Source organism: Limulus polyphemus, unplaced genomic scaffold (genome assembly GCF_000517525.1).
Source record: "Limulus polyphemus unplaced genomic scaffold, Limulus_polyphemus-2.1.2 Scaffold1481, whole genome shotgun sequence".
Classification (NCBI taxonomy): Eukaryota; Metazoa; Arthropoda; class Merostomata; order Xiphosura; family Limulidae; genus Limulus; species Limulus polyphemus.
The window spans coordinates 214,701-235,726 of record NW_013667091.1 but is presented as its reverse complement, the minus strand read 5'-3'; the positions used below and the strand labels follow the sequence as shown (position 1 = coordinate 235,726).

The window sequence follows — 21,026 nt, the reverse complement described above, 5'->3', positions numbered from 1 at the left end:
GTATGTTATTATTCTTGGTAAGAAAGGTGTAATTATTGTATGTTACTATTCTTGACAACAAGTGTAATTACTGTATGTCATTAGTCTTGATAACAGAAGTGTAATTATTGTATGTCACTATACTTGGTAACACAAATGTAATTATTGTATATCACTATTCTTGGCAACAGATGTGTAATTATTGTATGTTATTATTCTTGGTAAGAAAGGTGTAATTATTGTATGTTACTATTCTTAATAACAGAGGTGTAATTATTGTTTGTTACTATGTTTGATAACAAGTGTAATTACTGTATGTCATTAGTCTTGATAACAGAAGTGTAATTATTGTATGTCACTATACTTAGTAACAGAAATGTAATTATTGTATATCACTATTCTTGGTAATAGAAGTATAATTATTATATGTTAAATTTCTTGGTAACACAAGTGAAATTATTGTGTATCACTATACTTACTTATAGAAGTGTATGTATTGTATATCACACTTGGTAACACAAGTGTAATTATTGTGTATCACTATACTTGCTTACAAAAGCGTAAATATTGTATATCACACTTGGTAACACAAGTGTAATTATTGTGTATCACTATACTTGCTTACAGAAGTGTAATATTGTATATCACTGTACTTGATAACAGATTTGTAATTCTTGTATGTTACTATTCTTGGTAACAGAGGTGTAATTATTGTATACCCCTAAACTTGATAACAGAAGTGTAATTCTTGTATGTTACTATTCTTGGTAACAGAGGTGTAATTATTGTATACCCCTAAACTTGATAACAGAAGTGTAATTCTTGTATGTTACTATTCTTGGTAACAGAGGTGTAATTATTGTATACCCCTAAACTTGATAACAGAAGTGTAATTCTTGTATGTTACTATTCTTGGTAACAGAGGTGTAATTATTGTATGTCACTACATTTGATAACAGAAGATTAATTATTGTAAGTCACTATTTTTGATAAAACAAGTGTAATTATTGTATATCACTATACTTGATAGCAGAAGAGTAATTATTGTATGTCATTATAATTGGTAACAGAAGTGTAATTATTATATGTTACTATTCTTGGTAACAGAAGTGTAATTATTGTATATCACTATACTTGATAACAAAAGTGTAATTATTGTAATTGACCATACTTGATAAGAGAGGTGTAATTATTGTATGTTACTATACTTGGTAATAGAAGTGTAATTATTGTATGTCACTATACCTGGTAACAGAAGTATAATTATTATATGTTAAATTTTTGGTAACACAAGTGTAATTATTGTGTATCAATATACTTGCTTACAGAAGTGTAATTATTGTATATCACTAAACTTGGTAACAGAAGTTTAATTATTATATGTCCCCATACATGGTAACAGAAGGGTAAGCATTGTACATTACTATTCTTGGAAAACAGAAGTGTAATTATTGTACGTTACTATTCTTGGTAACAGAAGTGTAATTATTGTATATCACTATACTTGATAACAGAAGTGTAATTCTTGTATGTTACTATTCTTGGTAACAAATGTGTAATTATTGTATATCCCTATACTTGATAACAGAAGTGTAATTACTGTTTGTTACTATTCTTAGCAACAGAGGTGTAATTACTGTTTCTTACTCTTCTTGGGAACAGAGGTGTAATTACACCTCTCTTACCAGGAATAATAACATACAATAATTACACGTCTAGCTTTCTTACTATTAGTAAGTAGTGTTAGTATTCTTGTAAGAAAGGTATCATTATTGTATGTTACTATTCTTGTAAGAAAGGTATCATTATTGTATGTTACTATTCTTGATAACAGAGGTGTAATTATTGTTTGTTACTATTCTTGATAACAGAAGAGTAATTACTGTTTGTTACTATTATTGGCAACAGAGGTGTAATTATTGTATGTTACTATTCTTGGTAAGAAAGGTGTGATTATTGTACATTACTATTCCTGATAACAGAGGCATAATTATTGCATGTTATATTTTCTGGTAAGAGAGGTGTAATTATTGTATGTTAGTATTCTTGATAACAGGTGTGTAATTATTAGATGTTACTATTCATGATAACAGAAGTGTTATTATTGTATATCACTATACTTGATAACAGAGGCATAATTATTGCATGTTATATTTTCTGGTAAGAGAGGTGTAATTATTGTATGTTAGTATTCTTGATAACAGGTGTGTAATTATTAGATGTTACTATTCATGATAACAGAAGTGTTATTATTGTATATCACTATACTTGATAACACAAGTGTAATTATTGTATGTCACTATTTTTGGTAACAGAAGTGTAATTACTGTTTGTTACTATTATTTATAACAGAAGTGTAATTACAGTTTGTTACTATTATTTATAACAGAAGTGTAATTACAGTTTGTTACTATTCATGGCAACAGAGGTGTAATTATTGTATGTTACTATTCTTGGTAAGAAAGGTGTAATTATTGTATATCACTATTCCTGGTAATAGAAGTGTAATTATTGTATGTTACTATTCTTGGTAAGTAATGTGTCATTATTGTATTTTACTATTCTTGATAACAGAGGTGTAATTATTGTATTTTACTATTCTTGATAACAGAAGTGTAATTATTGTATGTTACTATTCTATATAACAGAAGTGTAATTACTGTATGTCATTAGTCTTGATAACAGAAGTGTAATTATTGTATGTTACTACACTTGGCAACAGAACATTAATTATTGTATGTCACTATTCTTGATAACAGAAGTGTAATCATTGTGTATCACTAAACTTGCTTACAGAAGTATAATTATTGTATATCACTAAACTTGGTAACAGAAGTGTAATTACTGTATGTCATTAGTCTTGATAACAGAAGTGTAATTATTGTATGTTACTATACTTGGCAACAGAACATTAATTATTGTATGTCACTATTCTTGATAACAGAAGTGTAATCATTGTGTATCACTAAACTTGCTTACAGAAGTATAATTATTGTATATCACTAAACTTGGTAACAGAAGTGTAATTATAGTATGTCCCTACACTTGGTAACAGAAATGTAATTATTGTATGTCACTATTCTTGGTAACAAAAGTGTAATTATTGTATGTTACTATTCTTGGTAACAGAAGTGCAATTACTGTTTGTTACTACGCTTGGCAACAGAAGTGTAATTATTGTATATCACTATACTTGATAACAGAAGTGTAATTATTTTATGTTAGTATTCCCGGTAATACAAGTGTAATTATTGTATATCACTATACTTGGTAACAGAAGTGTAATTATTTTATGTTACTATTCTTGGTAATACAAATGTAATTATTGTATATCACTATACTTGGTACCAGAAGTGTAATTATTTTATGTTACTATTCTTGGTAATACAAGTGTAATTATTGTATATCACTATACTTGATAACACAAGTGTAATTATTGTATGTCACTATTCTTGGTAACAGAAGTGTAATTACTGTTTGTTACTACTCTTGGTATCAGAGGTGTAATTATTGTATGTTACTATTCTTGGTAAGAAAAGTGTAATTACTGTATGTCATTAATCTTGATAACAGAAGTGTAATTATTGTATGTCACTATACTTGGTAACAGAAATGTAATTATTGTATATCACTATTCTTGGTAATAGAAGTGTAATTATTGTATGTCAGTATTCTTGATAACAGAAGTGTAATTATTGTATAACACTGTACTTAATAACAGAAGTGTAATTATTGTATGCCATTATAATTGGTAACAGAAGTGTAATTATTATATGTTACTATTCCTGGTAAGAGAGGTGTAATTATTGTATGTTACTATTCTTGGTAACAGAAGTGTAATTATTGTATATCTTTATACTTGATAACAGAAGTGTAATTACTGTATGTTACTATTCTTGGTAAGAGAAGAGTAATTCTTGGATGTTACTATTCTTGGTAACAGAAGTGCAATTATTGTATGTTACTATACTTGGTAACAGAAGTGTAATTATTGTATGTTACTATACTTGGTAACAGAAGTGTAATTATTGTATGTTACTATACTTGGTAACAGAAGTAATTCTTGTATGTTACTATACTTGGAGACAGAAGAGTAATTCTGGTATGTTACTATTCTTGACAACAGAAGTAAAAGTGTAATCTTTATAAGTTACAATTATTGGCAACAGAAGTGTAATTCTGGTATGTTACTATTCTTGGCAACAGAAGTAAAAGTGTAATTTTTATAAGTTACAATTATTGGCAACAGAAGTGTAATTCTTGAGTGTTAATGTATTTCCAGATACAACTTCTTTCAGCATATTTTCACTTAATTTATGGTTTTACAATTTCTTTCTTTCAGATTTTTCTAATGCACTGAAGAATTCCTGATTTTTTCACAAACAAAAATGGAACCTTTTGGTTTGGTAAACTGTTTCACCAAAATCAAACACAACCACCTGAAAAAACAAACAAACAGAAGCTAAAATATCAGAAATATGTACTAAACAGTTCTAATCCACCAAAGCAAATTGTAGATATGCAAAGCAAAAAGAAACAGGAAATGACAGATTTTTTAAACTTGCACATTTTCAAATATACCAGAATACCAAGAGATCAGAATATATATACACACACTATAAAACAGAAATAATGATGTGTGAAAAAGAAAAGACATTTCTAAGAATACACAGTATAGAATTTTCCTTGTTAGTTTCAGAAGACCTTTGTATTTAGGTCATAGATACTGTAAAGTTTATGACGATTCAAATAGACTCCTCAGCAATGAAGTTATCAGAAACATCTGTATTTACCAGATATAGGGTAAAGTTTTTCATGATTCACATATGTTAATAATGAAGTTATCAGGAATATTCGTATTAATTGTACAGAGGGTACAGTTTATAATTAGTCATGTGTATGTCAGTAGTGAAGTTATTGGTGGTGTGCTACCATTTACAGAGAAATTAAGAGCCTAAACTTTCATTTTATTTTCCCGAGACAATGCTTATCACCATCTTTTACAAATAAGTGTAATGACAGTTTAATACACAATACAATCTAAAAGTGAAAACTTTTATTTTACTGATGGTCAAAACTTAAAGAACAATTTACTTGAATATTACTGGGTATGTCCATCTTAATTAGAATAACTCTAAATTTCTTTTTCACGAATGTTTAAGATAAACTGTACTAAAGAATTGTTTAAATATTACTAATCGCTATTTGTTTCAAAGATACAAAGCATTTCCTAGTAGCAAAAACCAACACAATTATATCAACACTACATAATTATCATTAGTTAAGCCTAATTCAAGGCAACTTGACTTGAATGCACGCATTCGTACATGAGGAACACATGCAAGGAAGCATGCACACATACTTTATTACATATTTTCATGTTAACTTGGTGCTTATTAATTCACTACTCAACATACAAATTTATGTATATTGCTTCTCAACATTTAATTTGACCTGCCCTTGTGACCTTGTAACTTTCTACAGAAGATAATTCAAAAAGAGGCAGCAGCAGCCTGACTAAATGTTCCACAAGTTCTGTGGTAGCTGCTTCTATCATGATGTAATCCCCATATTTTAGACAGCTTCTAATAATATATATACATGTCAGTCATCATAAATTTAAAAATGGTCCACACTTGTCAACTTCCCATGAAGCAGTGGCATGTTGAAAAAGATTAGTGCTAATCTTAGTATAAAAAAAAAACAGGTTGATTTTTATGTAAATGACACCAGAAATAGATAACATCAAAGAAAATTTGCATATACCAAGGGATTAAAATTCAACTTCCATTGTTACAATTCTTCAAAATTCTAGAAACTTTTACCAAACATAACTTTCTCTAACTAATGTTCTTCACATACGATAACTATATATCTCTCTCAATAAATAAAACACTAGCTCAATTAATGATGAAAAAGAAAAAAACTGGACATGGATATAGATTAGAAAAATGCAAATAAGTATACAGATATTTCATCAGTACTGTGATGTTCAAACTTGGGTTAGTCTGTTTACAATGAACAGGCCCATGGTAATATAATTATGAGAAATCAAGATAAAAGAAACAAATTAAAGATATTACAATTATCTTGTCCATATATGAGCTTCAGACAAAGCAAATGGAGACCAAAATCTCTATAGAAAACACAATAACATTTGTACAGTCAAAGTCAAGTCAAAAGTGTGGTCAAAAAACATTAAATATTTCATTAAAACAACAGACAAAGTTTAAAACCAAAGCTGAAAAATCTGTCAAACATGTTGACATTATCTAGTGTCTAGACATACTGGTGGTGCCAAAACTTAAGGCAGGTTTTCAGTTATGGTTTTTTTACTTGTGGCCTTAAACTTTGTCTGGTGTTTCAACAAAATTCTTAAGGGCTCTAGATGACACAAGGGGACTGCCCATATGGTTAGAGATGCAACATATTTTTCCTAGAACAGAAGGTTAATCAAGGAGGAGGAGGCTCATTTGACTTGTTTCTATCATCTACATGTCTTAGCACTTTTCTACGGGTAGAAGAAGGAGAGGTACTTCTTCCTTCATGACTGGGATTTCTGTTAAGAGTTAGCCCTGAAGCCTGCCCTTCTCTTGACTGACCCCAAAATGAAAATACACTAGCTCCTGCTCTTGGCCCCAAAGGAGATTGCTGCATCATACTGTCTTGACAGGACTGGCCACAGCTGTTGATATTGGTGCAAGATGACTGTTGGGCTGAGTGAGTGGTAGATGATTTTATCGATGGTCTTTGGTTGACTTGTTGGGTTGTCTGAGAAACCTGAGTTGATGGCAATGCATGCCTTTGTTGAGGAAGATTTAAACAAGAAGAGCTAAACTGAGTTGAACCTTTAGATGAGGTTGTGCTTTTTACTTCTACGTCTTTGTTTACAGATAGTGCAGAAACAGATCCTTCTTGATCAACACTGAAATCTAACTTTTCAATGATAGATCCAAATCCACCACTCACTGAAAGCTTCTCTGCTAGTGTTGTAAGTAATAATTCCTGAACAAAAATACTATGATCTGCATGATCCACCTCAAGAGCTTGCTGTTCTGATTCAGTTAAATTACACTCTGTGTACCTGAAAAAGTTTACAGAGTGAAAACTACAATGTAAATAAATATTAGTTACAGAAAATAAATAAAATTACTAAACACAAATGTTACATCTTGCTGTGAGTGGGCTGGAAATATAACCACAGAGAAGCTACAGCTTTGATTCTGTGAGAAAACAAACGCAAATTAAAAACCTCGATATTTAAATGTAGTGTGATGCATATAATTTTATTTTTGTGTTTCATATACCCACTTCTCCATTCATTTACATCTGAAACAGGCAAACCAGGAAGGCAGTTAATTCCATTTCTTTCCATCGAAAAGGTTTATGCACAACACAGGAAGGAAATTAATGAATTTCATTCTTTCATAACCGTCAGCATGTCATTACTGCTTTAAGTATATATTCCAGTTATACTACAAAGTCATTAAATATACAGGATCACAAATTATATACTTAACAAGTGTGGGGTAAGTGTACACCTGCTTATCAAATTTAAAGATTTAAGTAAAAATAATAATTTTAACTCTACATTTACAATTGTTTTAATCAAAGGTATTTTAGAATTAATAATTAATATTTTGTCATCTTTTAACATTTGTATTATATAATTTGCAAAGAAAAATAAAAAAACACAAAAAACGATCAAACGTATTTCTGCCCAGCTCTGAGAAGTCTCACCTGCAAATAACACCTTTAGAATTTTATTTAGGATTTTTCTGCCCTTCCAAATTCATAAGATTATGTTTGCTAAGAAACTACCACCCCTTAGAAGTTATGTCACATGGTTTGTTTTTTGAGTGATTATCCTTCTCTTTCTAAGATTTCATTAGTACTGCCTCCTGTACTACATTTTTATGACTACAAGCATGTGATGTGAACAAATACTAATAAATCTCAACAGTTATAGGCAAAGTTTAAATACCATCGGATAGAGTAAATAATAAGCTATTGATATCAATGTACAGTGAATAAAGTGGTATGAGAAGTAAGTTGTGGTTTCGTGGGGAACTCAGAAGACCTAGATTCTGCAGAGAAGAGCAATAGAATCTAAAAAAACGTTAATAATAATTACAAACAAATCATAGATCTTAGAAATTTTTTACAGTTTTTTTAAGACATTATTTTTGTTCTTGAAAATGATAACTATATTTTCTTAAAAGTTATGAAAATTTTCTTGTATAACAATATAACGAGACATCAGGTAAGCCTAGTTAGGTTTAGAGAGTAAGGTAGTTAATGGCAAATATTCCAATGACTCAAATCCTTACTTATTGAATATTATTTTTAACTTTATTGTATTCATGCAGCATAGATAATTAAAATAAATTATTATTTATTGGAAAGAAACTACTCTTATAAGAAATAATGTCCTCCAAAAATATTATCACAGTGGATTCACAGACAATTCACAAAAATAAATTCACTTCACTATGTTTATAAATCATTGTCTGTGAATTTACTATTATATTAGAATAATGTGCTTTTATGTTATCATGTATTACTATCAGTGCTCACTAGATGACATTGGAGAAAAGCATTCCTACTCCTTATTGTAGTTTCATTGAAATAATATATACCACATACACGTGCAAAAAAAATAATAACAGATCATAAAAGAACTTATGTTTCATTAACATATAAATATAGACTATCAAAAATGGAAATAAAAAACCATTTTTGTTAGCTCATTTCCAAAAACAGCTTGTCAAAAAAGGGGTTAAATACACAGCTTAAGATGTACACAATACATTATTTATAGAGCATCTTTAGTACACAAGACTCAAAATCTAAATATATTCAGGCATGCACACTAAATTAGATATTAATTAAAACATATATATCCTTGTTGAGTTGATCTTATGTTGTTAACAAGTACATGACTCAAAGTTCTGAATGTCCTTGATGCAATGAAGAGTATATGTTAATTACCCAGAATTCTACATTCTCGTACATAATGTATTACACACGTTATATCTTACATATGCTCTGCTTTGTTGCCATAATTCAAAATTATAAGTTACAATTGTGGTGGAGAATTACATATGATTCAGCTGTGGGGAGCTGGGTGAGAATACATTTCACAGGTAAGTATCATATCACATAGACTTACCTCCGAGATTATGGAAGCCAGAATATCCCCACTGAAAAGGAGGTGAGAAAGAGAGTTAATACAAGTTACAAGGCAGGATGGTAATAACCTAGACCACAATAAAGTTGCCACACAGAGTAAAGAACCAGAAATTTGTTAATTTATTTGTTTGTTTGCAGTAAAGCACAAAGCTACACAATAGGCTATCTGTGCTGTGCTCACTATGGGTATTGAAACCCAGTTTTTGGCATTATAAGCTTTCAGACTTATCAATGAGCTGCTGGGGGCAATATTGGAAAAACAAGATTCAAGGGAGAATGAGTGGAGTGGACCAGCCTTATATAAAGGCTGAATCTAAGGACAAATAGAAGGAAAACATTTTTCACTGAAGGATGTCCAAGATGAAGAGATACCGTTTAACTGTGGAGCAAACAATGGCAGCACTGGTGATGGCATAAACAGTTATGAGGAGTAGTATGTCTCACTCCTGTAGTGGAAGGTTATCAGAGCATCCCAGTCAAATATTATGAGTTGATACAGTCCTGGTCTTAAGAACCTCCTTGTCCAAGGTTCTCAGAGCATCCCAGTCAAATTTAAAGTGTGGATATATTGCCTGGTCTTAAGAACCTCCTCATCCAAGGTTCTCAGAGCATCCCAGTCAAATATTATGAGTTGGTATAGTCCTGGTGCTTAAGACCCTCCTCATTCATATCTGAAAATTCCAGCGAGTCATGGAAATGGACAACAAGTGGACACTCAGGGAAAAACAGAGAAATACCAAAGCTGGCCCAGGAATGGAGCTCAATTGCTTGAGAACAGTGCAGTAGGAACATTAAAATAAAATAGAATACAAATAAATTATGTAGATCTTCCACATCCTAGTTGGAAATATTGAGAACAGTAATGTGCCTCAGGTATCTATAATGGTATGTATTTCTAGAACCCTAATTAGCTCCCACTGCCATACTTCTCCTGAACAGGACACAAGTACAAAAGAAAAATTGTGCCAGGACAAATGAAGAAGGGAAAAAGCCCAACCAACATCAGCTGTAAAATTTAGGGGGAGTATCTTTAAACATAACACAATGGACTAAGGTCTCAAACAAAAATAAGAGCCACGTGATAACAGAAACTACATCAGTGAGTGTGGCTAACAAAGACCGAAAGATAGAAAGGAATTAAGTGAATGAGAATAGTCAATGGATAATATCTATTTTCAAAAGGAAAGACTTAAAATGAAACAAATCATAATTTGCAGGGAGGGAAACTCACAACAGGTAAAAGTAGAACCCTCAGTACTTGGATGGCTTAAGAAGTGGATCAAACAAACCACAAATATATTTTTCTTCCATAACACTGTTAAGGTTATTTCCAATAAAATTATAATGATGATTTAAATTTTCATATCCCACCTTACAATTATTATAATTAAAAGCCATCTGCCATTTATTGACCCAACTCACAAAATAATCCAAATCCTTTTGTAAACAAGCAGCATCTTCCTGACAGCCAGAAACACTCAAAACTTTAATGTCCTCAGCAAATTTAAATAATCTATTGACCATTCCTTTATCCATTTCATTGGTATAAATTAAAAAGTCCTAACACTGAGCCCCGAGGTACCCCACTTGTGACACTAATCCAGTTTGACCAAATTCCATTTATAACAACCTTCAGGTTTCTTCCATACAGTCAGTTTTCAATTCTATGAGCCAACCTAGCTCTCACACCTAGAGAGAAACTTTTTAACAAAGCCTTTTATGTGGCAACTTGTCAAATGCTTTTCAAAAATCCAGAAACCATACTGACAACCCAACAAAACTGTAAACTTTGTTAAATGAATTTGTAAAGCATCTTTCAAAACCTTTTTCCATCACCTATGTAAGACTAATACACCAACAATTACTGGGGCAAATTTTATCAACTCCCTTGAAAAGAGGAGTGATATTAGCCAACTTCCAATCTTCTGACATCTGCCCACCATTCAAGGTCTTAGAAAAAAAAATAGTGGCTCACATATCCAATCCCTAACTTCTTTCAAAACCCTTGGGTAAATATTATCTGTCCCAGGAGCTTTATCATTCTTTAAACTTCACAATTTTGTCTTAACCAGCTTAGAATTAATGTGATCATCTTGTTTCTATCTAGAAACTGTTTTAGATGAAGAATATTGATTAAATATTCCTTAGTAAAAACTAAAACAAAGTGAAATTTAGTCACCTAAACATCCCGTAATCATCAGATATTGGCATTCCTGTACCACCCCTCAAAAGACCTTTTCCCACCCCAACATTCTGCTTACCCTTAAGTTATTTAAAGAAATCCTTACTATTAATTTTTACATTTTCACCCAACCTTTTTTCATATACTTTTTGATTTCCTAATTTCCCATTTGACCAACTCTCTTGATGTTCTATAATCCTCCATCATTGCAGTCAATAGAAACTTTTTATATTTATAATGCTTTTCTTTAATAATATCCTTTATACTGTCATACATATTGTTTTTCTTGTTTGCCTAGATTGAATATTTATTTTTAAATGTTTTCACCTTTTATCAGTTTCTCCAACTAATTCAATTTCCATCTTTTCAAAATTTTGAACCAAATCTCATTATTCTTTATCTCCATATGCAGCAAAACATCAAATCTAATTGAGCAAAGATTACTTGCACCCAGATTTTCTCCAATCCCTACCATGTTTAAATGTAAATCATCCTTTCCAAAAATCTCCCTTTTACAACTGAACTGATCCCACAAATCTAACCAGCCAACCTGTTCATCTTTACATGTTAACCTAAGCCTAGCATTCAGTCCTAGTGACATACTTATAACAATTAACAATTTCTAAAAACATCAGCAATGATTCTAAAATCAAAAGAAGGCAGAAAATATAAAGATTCAAGAACTGAAATGTCCAGCACGACATCAGCACTTTCAGACATAACAGAAAAAAAGTTCAAGACCTAGAACAGAATTCACTTGAGAAAACATATTAGATAGGCCAGCAGAATCTTCAAATTTAGGGATAGCTGCCAAACCCTGCTCTGTGAATAATGAAGTTGAATAAGTCCAAATATTTATTTTTATATTCATTTCTTATTATTATGAGAAAAAGGCAAGAGTTCTACATATGAATGAATGAGAAACCCGTGAAGTATGTTACCACACAAACAGAAATAAAGGCCTTAATATATTGGGAAATAAGAACTGACAATGATGCCATGGGATCCTGCATGCTAGAGACAGACTACACAAGTAAAGCCTCAAAGAAGTTGTAGAAATTCTGATGGGTATGTTCATGTATGCTCTGCATTGCATTAAGAACATTTAAAACTTTATGTTTCATGGTTATTGACAGCATAAGAGTAACTCAACATGGAAATGCTTTAAGTTTTACAGAAATACATCTACCAGATTTGAATACACAGCTTCTGACACAACATTAAGTAAAAAACACAGTTTTAGACAAACATACTGTATTCAATACACATGTTCAAGGTTACACTAGAGGAAATGCATCAACTTCCAACATCTACACTGGGTTAAATACACAGCTTCATACATACATAACATGTTAAATATACAGCTTCATACATACATACACGTGTTAAATATAGAGCTTCATACATACACAATGTGTTAAATACACAGCTTCATACACACACAATGTGTTAAATACACAGCTTCATACATACACAATGTGTTAAATATACAGCTTCATACATACACAATGTGTTAAATATACAGCTTCATACATACATAACATGTTAAATATACACTTCATACATACACATGTTAAATATACACTTCATACATACACAACATGTTAAATATACAGCTTTATACATACATACACAACATGTTAAATATACACTTCATACATACACAAAATGTTAAATATACACTTCATACAAACACAACATGTTAAATATACACTTCATACATACACAACATGTTAAATATACACTTCATACATACACAAAATGTTAAATATACAGCTATATACATACACAACATGTTAAATATACAGCTTTATACATATACAACATGTTAAATACACAGCTATATACATACACAACATGTTAAATATACAGCTTTATACATATACAACATGTTAAATACACAGCTATATACATACACAACATGTTAAATATACAGCTTCAGACATACACATAAGGTTAAACACTGTAGTTTGTACATACACACTAGATTAAATACACAACTCCAAACACAAATATTAGGTAAAACAGACAAGCTTAGACATACATTAATATTTATTAAAACATTATAAATAATACAATAGTCAGTTCTCAACACAGCCACTTACTCTGATTTTACTACTGATGTAATTTTCTTTTAGTTTTAATACACAACTTCAAACACAATTACTAGGTGAAACAGACAAGCTTAGACACACACACACACACCTATGTGAAATAAACAACTTGAGACATACATATAGGTGATGGAATTGGATGGTGGGGTTGCCCCCCTATTTTTCATGGCACAAAAATACAGATGTGTATATATATATATATAGGTGTATAGTAAAAGCTGAAATGAAAGATTTAGTTGGGATCATAACAATATGTGGAACTGTAATTGACTGAGTGATGTTACATGTTAACAAAGTTAATATTCAATTAGCCAAATACCTGAGACATCACCGAACATTTATAGCTGTGTGCATATGAACTGAGACATCACCTTCTGTGATGCATATCAAAGGAAGAAGTTACTGTATCTGCTGGTTAGAATACTGCCTCCAGGGAAAACTTCATTTTGAGAACACTATAGTCATGCACAAGATTTAGATATAGAAAGATCACTCATTCTTATTTGTCCATGTAAGCCTATGCCTTAACCCCCGCACTTTCAAATTCACTCCACAGCCTATATTAAATACATAACTTAAGATGCACACTTGAATAAACATCTAAATTAAGACATATATATTATGTTAAATACACAATTTTGGGCATAGCAATTTACCTCATTTGATAAACATTGGTTATTGAATGTTTATTTGTAATTAAGCACAAAGCTACACAATGGGCTATCTGTGCTCTGCCCATCACGGGTATTGAAACCCGGATTCTAGCATTGTAAGTCCACAGACATACCGCTGTGCTACTGGGGGCAGGTTATCGAATGAGTTAACTTGTCATACGTATGAGTGACTTCGAAGAATCAGTTTAAATGTTTCTTTAATTTCAGCAAATAAAAATTCAAGTACAGCGAGTCCTCACTAAATTTACTGCATTATAAGTCATTTCTCATATTTGTTGTTGATGAATTATGGAACATATTCCACATTGTAAAGAGACATTAATAAGATTTAAAAAATTTTAAATGATGCATGAATGCAATAGGTAGCATTCATTCCCCAGTTTTGGTCTCACCCAGCTCTGCTATATTGGTTTGTGTTCATTTGAGTAGAGTTCACTAGATATCGTTTCACTTTAAAGCCACACTTTTTGGAAACACTTCTCTAACGTATAGCAAGGACTTCTTGTACAGCACATTAAAGAAATTTAAAATGAAATGTGACTTGTGATTATAAAAATGTTTACCTTGAAAGCAAATAGGAAGAGCTAGAGCATGATGCAGAAGGACTAGTTGTTGGCTCAACATGAAAAGCCTGGTTAAACTGTACAGCAGTTCCTCCTCCAGTCTGGTTTTGTCTACGAGGAAGACGTTCCAAATGCTGGCGAGCAGCCTGGGCCTGCTGTCTTTCTAGCTGAAGCTGCATCTGGAGCTGCTGTAGCTGAGAAGTTGTGTTAGATTGGTTCAGGTTGGTGGAACGTCGAACGCCAGACAACTGAGAAAGTAGCTCTACAAAGGAAGAGCCACATCCAAAGATAACAACAAATATGGATTACCATAATTCCAAATAATTAATATTTATTAAAACATTAAATATAATACAATAGTCAGTTCTCAACACAGCCACTTACTCTGATTTTACTACTGATGTCAATTTCTTTTAGTTTTAATATCATCACTTCAAATTGAATTAAACCTGTGGTGTTTATATAATAAGCAGAATATAGAATGTTTCATTTAGTACAGTACCACCACCTATGTTTACAGTTGCACCTAACACTATGTACATATTTAGTTAAAGTTCCTGCGATAATAAGAAAAAAATCAAGTTAAAATGTATTGTAAATGATAATGGAAACAGAGGGAAAAAAAAGGAATAAAAGGCAATAATGTGGGAAAAACAACCAATTATTGTGTGAAAATGAGCTGCACCAAAACATAACCACAATGTGATTCTAGACATGGCTTCCAGGACTGAAATACCACATGATAAGTATGCAAAAATAAAAGTTTTGGCTGGTGAATAATTTTTGTAAATGTTTTGACTTATAAAGACAACTAACCAACTTCTAAGGAAATCAAGCAGTGTGTTATGGAAATATGAATAATATCCTTTGAAAAACACAACTTTAGTTTGTTTACTTCTCATTAGATAAAATAATACTTGCTCGTAAAAAGTATATCTTTCACAGTACAGCATCTTACTCCTAGTGTTTCATTTACAAGTTCAGACTCTTTCTCCTAGTGGGTTCTACTTGTAGAGCTACATATTCTACCACAGACTCTTTCTCCTGGGGGATTCTACTTGTAGAGCTACATATTCTACCTCAGACTCTTTCTCCTGGGGGGTTCTACTTGTAGAGCTACATATTCTACCACAGACTCTTTCTCCTGGGGGATTCTACTTGTAGAGCTACATATTCTACCTCAGACTCTTTCTCCTGGGGGGTTCTACTTGTAGAGCTACATATTCTACCTCAGACTCTTTCTCCTAGGGGGTTCTACTTGTAGAGCTACATATTCTACCACAGACTCTTTCTCCTGGGGGATTCTACTTGTAGAGCTACATATTCTACCTCAGACTTTTTAGACCTAGAAAAGGTTTATACAATGAGAGAACAATGTATTCCTGGACATCACTATAATTCCAAATGGATGTTAAGTAGGATTTATTCATTTTCACAAATCACATCACGAAAGAACTAAAAATTAATTTTCTTCAGCTACAACTAATAGGCTATATAGAAAACTGAAGTATTTATTCAGGTTCATAAATTTGAAAGTCAAACACTTTTCTGGTCAGAGATAACTAACTTAAAAATACTTTTGTGATGTTTCATTGGAACTTTAATGAATTGCAAATGCTTGTAGAAAGAAAGGGAGACAACATTTCAGCTTCTATACTGAGCCCTTCTTCAATTTACCCTTCTTGCAACTAGTTTTACTACAATGTTTTTCAGTTTAAACTTCTTTATCAACTGAAGATCCTCTCTCAATTCATGTTTCGCAGTAATAACATTTTTATAAGTTACCATAACTTTAGGATAGTCTTTTAGGAAAAGGCCTTAAATTAGAAAATGTATATCCTGTCTCCGGATCAAAATTCTACATTCCCTATTGATCTCTTTTAACTAATTAATAAACTGTTTGAAGGTTTCATCTCCACAAGTTTCAGATTATGTCTCTGCTAGAACCTGAAGAAACTTTTTCACATTTGGCCTTGGAACCTTTATGATTTCTATGCATTTGCTGTGGTTAAGGGCATATCATGCATCTTATAAGAACTCTTAACACCTTCTTGGCCATTTAAGCAAGGAATAATCTCCATTCCCACATTCAGAGCATCACTGTAACTGCTGTTCTTACCATGTGTGCTTTCTGTTAGAACCACCTCCTTTGCCTCCAATCTTTAATCCAACTTTGTTAGATTTTTAAAAACCTCTCTCTCTTCTGGATCAACCATTCCCAGACATATTTTTCAAGTAAACTTTTACTGATATATAATAAGTCTGTAACTATATGTGAACTGTTAGTTAGCTTTGGAACAATAAGAAATTATACACTGGAAAATATTTGTTTCCAAGGGTTTCAACCATATTATCGATGTGAACGTCCTTTGTAGTCGCTATCTGTACGGCTTTGATATTGAAACATCGGGTTGAAGGTCAGTGGAACAGATTATATAAACTAAAGAGAAATTTTTCAGCATCAAGGCATGACTTAACAGCACTGATTTTAATGGTCCCTTTTACTGTGTACAGATCACAACTTCTACCATTTAGAAAAGAATTGTATTTTCTTTTCAATGCATTGCTTATAAGGTGAAAGAATTTCTAATTAATGCATGGGACAATCACAGAGATTTGAAGAAAATTATAGAAATCCTTGCTGTAAATAGTACCATTTCAAATCCTGACATGACAGTCAATTTGCTTTTTTTTGTTAAACTCGGTGACTCCTCTCACAAAATGCACAAAGTCTTTCTCAGAATACCACAGTCACATTTGCTGGCTATTGACTGTGTAAAAACATTTACTCATTAGGCTTGTGAAAGTTTATTATCTATGGTCGGAGTTTGATGCTACAGCTAAAGTTTTACTATGTCATTCTTTAACATGGTAGTAATGACCATTAACAATCAAGCTTTCCAAAATTCATCAAATTATTATATTCAAAAAGGCGTGTTTGTTTGTTTTGAATTTCACGCAAAGCTACACGAGGGCTATCTGCACTAGCAGTCCCGAATTTAGTAGTGAAAGACCAGAGGGAAGTCAGCTAGTCATTACCACCCACTGCCAACTCTTGGGCTACTCTTTTACCAACAAATAGTGGGATTGACCATCACATTATAACACCCCCATGGCTGAAAGGGCAAACATGTTTGGTGAAGGGGGGATTCGAACAAGCGACCCGCAGATTGCGAGTTGAGCGGCCTAACCACCTGGCCATGCTAGGCCAAAGGAGTGTGATCTAGATAAAATAAAAGTTATATGGCAAAATATGGAATGTTACTAATTTTAATATTTAGTCTATAAGAAAAAGTATTCATGTTTGTAGAACTTTGAAAATATGTTTAACTAGGCTTTATATATTTCTTCCCAATTAAGAATACAGATATTATACTATATGCTTCCTGAGTGTGAATCAACTTTTATGCCTAAAATCAATTATTTTGTTGGCAAGTTACAACACTCTTAATATTGACTGTATAAGCTCAAAAAATAAGAGACTTTGGTCATATGTTTTTTTTTATATATGTATATTTATTTTGGTCAAAAGTTTATTACATGCTTAAGGAATGGATACAAAACACATAAAAACAAATAATACAGAACCCCCAAAATGATTAACATGCAAGTATGAAAAGTAAATTGGCTGCATAACTGGCATTTCAAACTCTGAAAATATAGGCAAGTTTGAGCTGGAAGTGGTTAGGTGTCCATTAGATAGTACTCAGTACAGTGCAAAACATATTGGAGCTTATAAAGAAGAAAAAGTATTTTTTTATTGTGGCATGGCTAGTAAGTCCCACAGACCACCCACATGAATGCAAATTGAGATGAGCTACATGGCCCAAGTGTTTGTTATGCAGAAGAAGAAAATGACAGTCATCCCTGACTAACTGTCAGGATAGCATTCAGTAAAGCAAGGGAAAGATGTACTGAACAGTGCAAAATGGGATGGAAAATTATTCTCATTGATATAGCACATAAAATTGGAACCAGTAATAAGACAATTAACTTGGAAGTTTGCATTGATAGCAGCATACTGACAAATGGAGATTGTTCTAGCAATAAAACAGCACATTTGTCAACACCAAGAGTCAAGCCTTGAGGTGTGGCCAAGATGTACAAGGATGTTGTGCTTGACTATTTCATAGACTTGCTGACATGTCAGAGGTAGTATTGTGACTGAAACACGTGCAGCCAACACTAATAAACCATTCCTAAAACACCAGGAAATTCAATCAAATGTCTCATATCTTCACAGTATCAGGTCTCGAAAGTAACTTTTATTTTTTTACCACCTACTGAAAAATGTCTGTTCTTTAAAATTCATTGACAAAAGTGTTGAAATTAACAAGGAGATTTTGAACTTTTTATATATATATCCTAAAAAAAGAAGATTCTGGTGAAGGCAACACTTTTGTTCTAATACGTTTTTTGCTGTAAAATTTACCTCAGCTTCGTCAACTATAAGGCATCTGTCCGCAGGGCCTTCTTCATCCAGCATGGAAAAAGTATGGTCAGTGCACTATCTAGTTTGGCCAAGGCACTAGTTGTAGTGATGTGATTACATTGAAAGAACAATGAGACTTTATTGATTTGTTGAAAAACATCCTGAAACAGAAGTGTGTAAAATAACAAATTTAATCTCTGAGTTTCCAAGAAATCTTTGCACTATTGCCATCTTTGCCAAGCTTCTCAATGTTCTCAGAAAACTTTTACATGTGCACAGTTATATTTGGCCAGTTATTCAGAAGTTTGAAAAGAGCAATTTTCTTACACTTTATCCATCCTGTTCCATTGGCTGTGCATGTTTTAGAAACATTATCTTCCATCATTTCTGCTACCTAATGTATTTCTCTAGGGCACTTTTAATAATTTTTGTAGAATGAGTAGATTTATGTCAGGATATGAACTACTGTACCAGTAGATGACACTTCAAAATATGTCCTCCATGATGACTTACATTCTATGGGCCATTCAGTAATTTGAACTAAGAAAGACACATTTGATGCTAACAATGTGCCCATGTCAGCATCCACTCCAAAACCCACCATCTTGGATTTAAATTCATTGGTAGGGTGCTTCCAAAATACCCGCAGATTTGGGATTTTTTTATATTCCCACAAGCTTGAGGTATGTAGTATGAGAATAAAAGTTTTTATTATCTGAACACAGTTTTTTTCCTGCATTCATTCTGCCTGTGCTATGACCAATCATAAATGAAGTCTGTGGCATGTAATGGTTTCAATTCATCATGCAGTGATGGACATTCTACATCATTTATCACTGCAGTAGGTTCTCCCTATTATCCATCTGCAATTCTAAAAAAAAGTCATTAAATGGTTTCCTATTGATGGAGATATAACAACTTGTATACTGTGGTAGAGTCCATTTTTTGCAAGCCTCTTTCCATATTTTTGGCTCACTTCTTTTTCTATCTTCTGCTGCATAAGGAGCAGTAAGTGCACTTATGTAAGCATTAAATTTCAAGTACAGTTTTACTAAGTACTTTTTAACATTCTTGGTATCAATGACAACATATTATGCTGTTTTTTTGGGGTAGTTCTATTAAAACATTCGGCACCAAACATACTTTGATGTTATCTTGCTTGTCTGTATTTGTGCTATATTGCAATCAGTTTCAACATCAACCTATTTGTGGACATTCTTCATATAGTAGGAAACTTTATCCCTATACTAGGAGCAGCTGGAAATGGCATTCAACTGTGGAAATGCAACAGTTCCTGAAGCTTTAGCTGTCAGATGCTGATAGTGTGTTTAAAGGACTGGCTGAAGTTGGTTCAACTAGAATGAAGAAACAGAAAAAAAAATAGATTGATTTTTAAATAGAATGAATGAATAAATAAATATAAATATTTCAAAATAATAAATAAAAACGAAATTACTTTAAAAAAGTAGAAAATTTAACACGATACAAAAATAAAAAATATCAAATTATCATGTTGTTTATAAACGAACTGTTGTACGAACCTGCTTGTGTACCAACTACTAAACTTTTTGATACCTTAAAATTATCTTTAATCAGAAAATAAACACCTTGAAGGTTTTAAAATTAAAATACTTGTTGTCATTTAATGTCATTTGTCTCTAAAATACATCCTATTTTCAAGCCCTTGAAATTCCATTCTCAATTTCAAGGACTTTCAAGAATGCATATACAACCCTGTATAGTTTGTATTCTGTGTGTGTTGTTTGAATACACAAAACTTAAGAACACATTCAATAAAAGAAAAGGATTTCTGACATCAGCATACTATGCTATCTCAAGCTTAGCCTACAATACTCACTAATATACTACCAAATTTTAAACATATATTTG

At 32.0% G+C, this 21,026-nt stretch overlaps 1 protein-coding gene across 3 annotated transcripts in view; it reads right to left on the bottom strand.

Moving 5' to 3' along the window:
• Positions 1 to 4,925: 4,925 nt before the first annotated feature.
• LOC106463783 (E3 ubiquitin-protein ligase KCMF1-like) overlaps positions 4,926 to 21,026 on the bottom strand; it is a 46,549-nt gene continuing 30,448 nt past the window's right edge. The window contains exons 6-8 of one of the 3 annotated variants that reach the window (XR_002611552.1): positions 14,705 to 14,966; positions 6,351 to 7,063; positions 4,926 to 6,206 (exon numbers count right to left, since the gene is read on the bottom strand). Coding sequence is in view for 1 of the 3 variants with exons in the window: in XM_022391379.1 (XP_022247087.1) it covers positions 6,433 to 7,063; positions 14,705 to 14,966 (893 nt within the window). In the remaining 2 variants the exon portion in view is untranslated. Of the gene's footprint in view, positions 7,064 to 14,704; positions 14,967 to 21,026 lie in introns of all 3 variants that reach the window. The other 2 variants (XR_002611553.1, XM_022391379.1) reach the window with 2 other exon arrangements.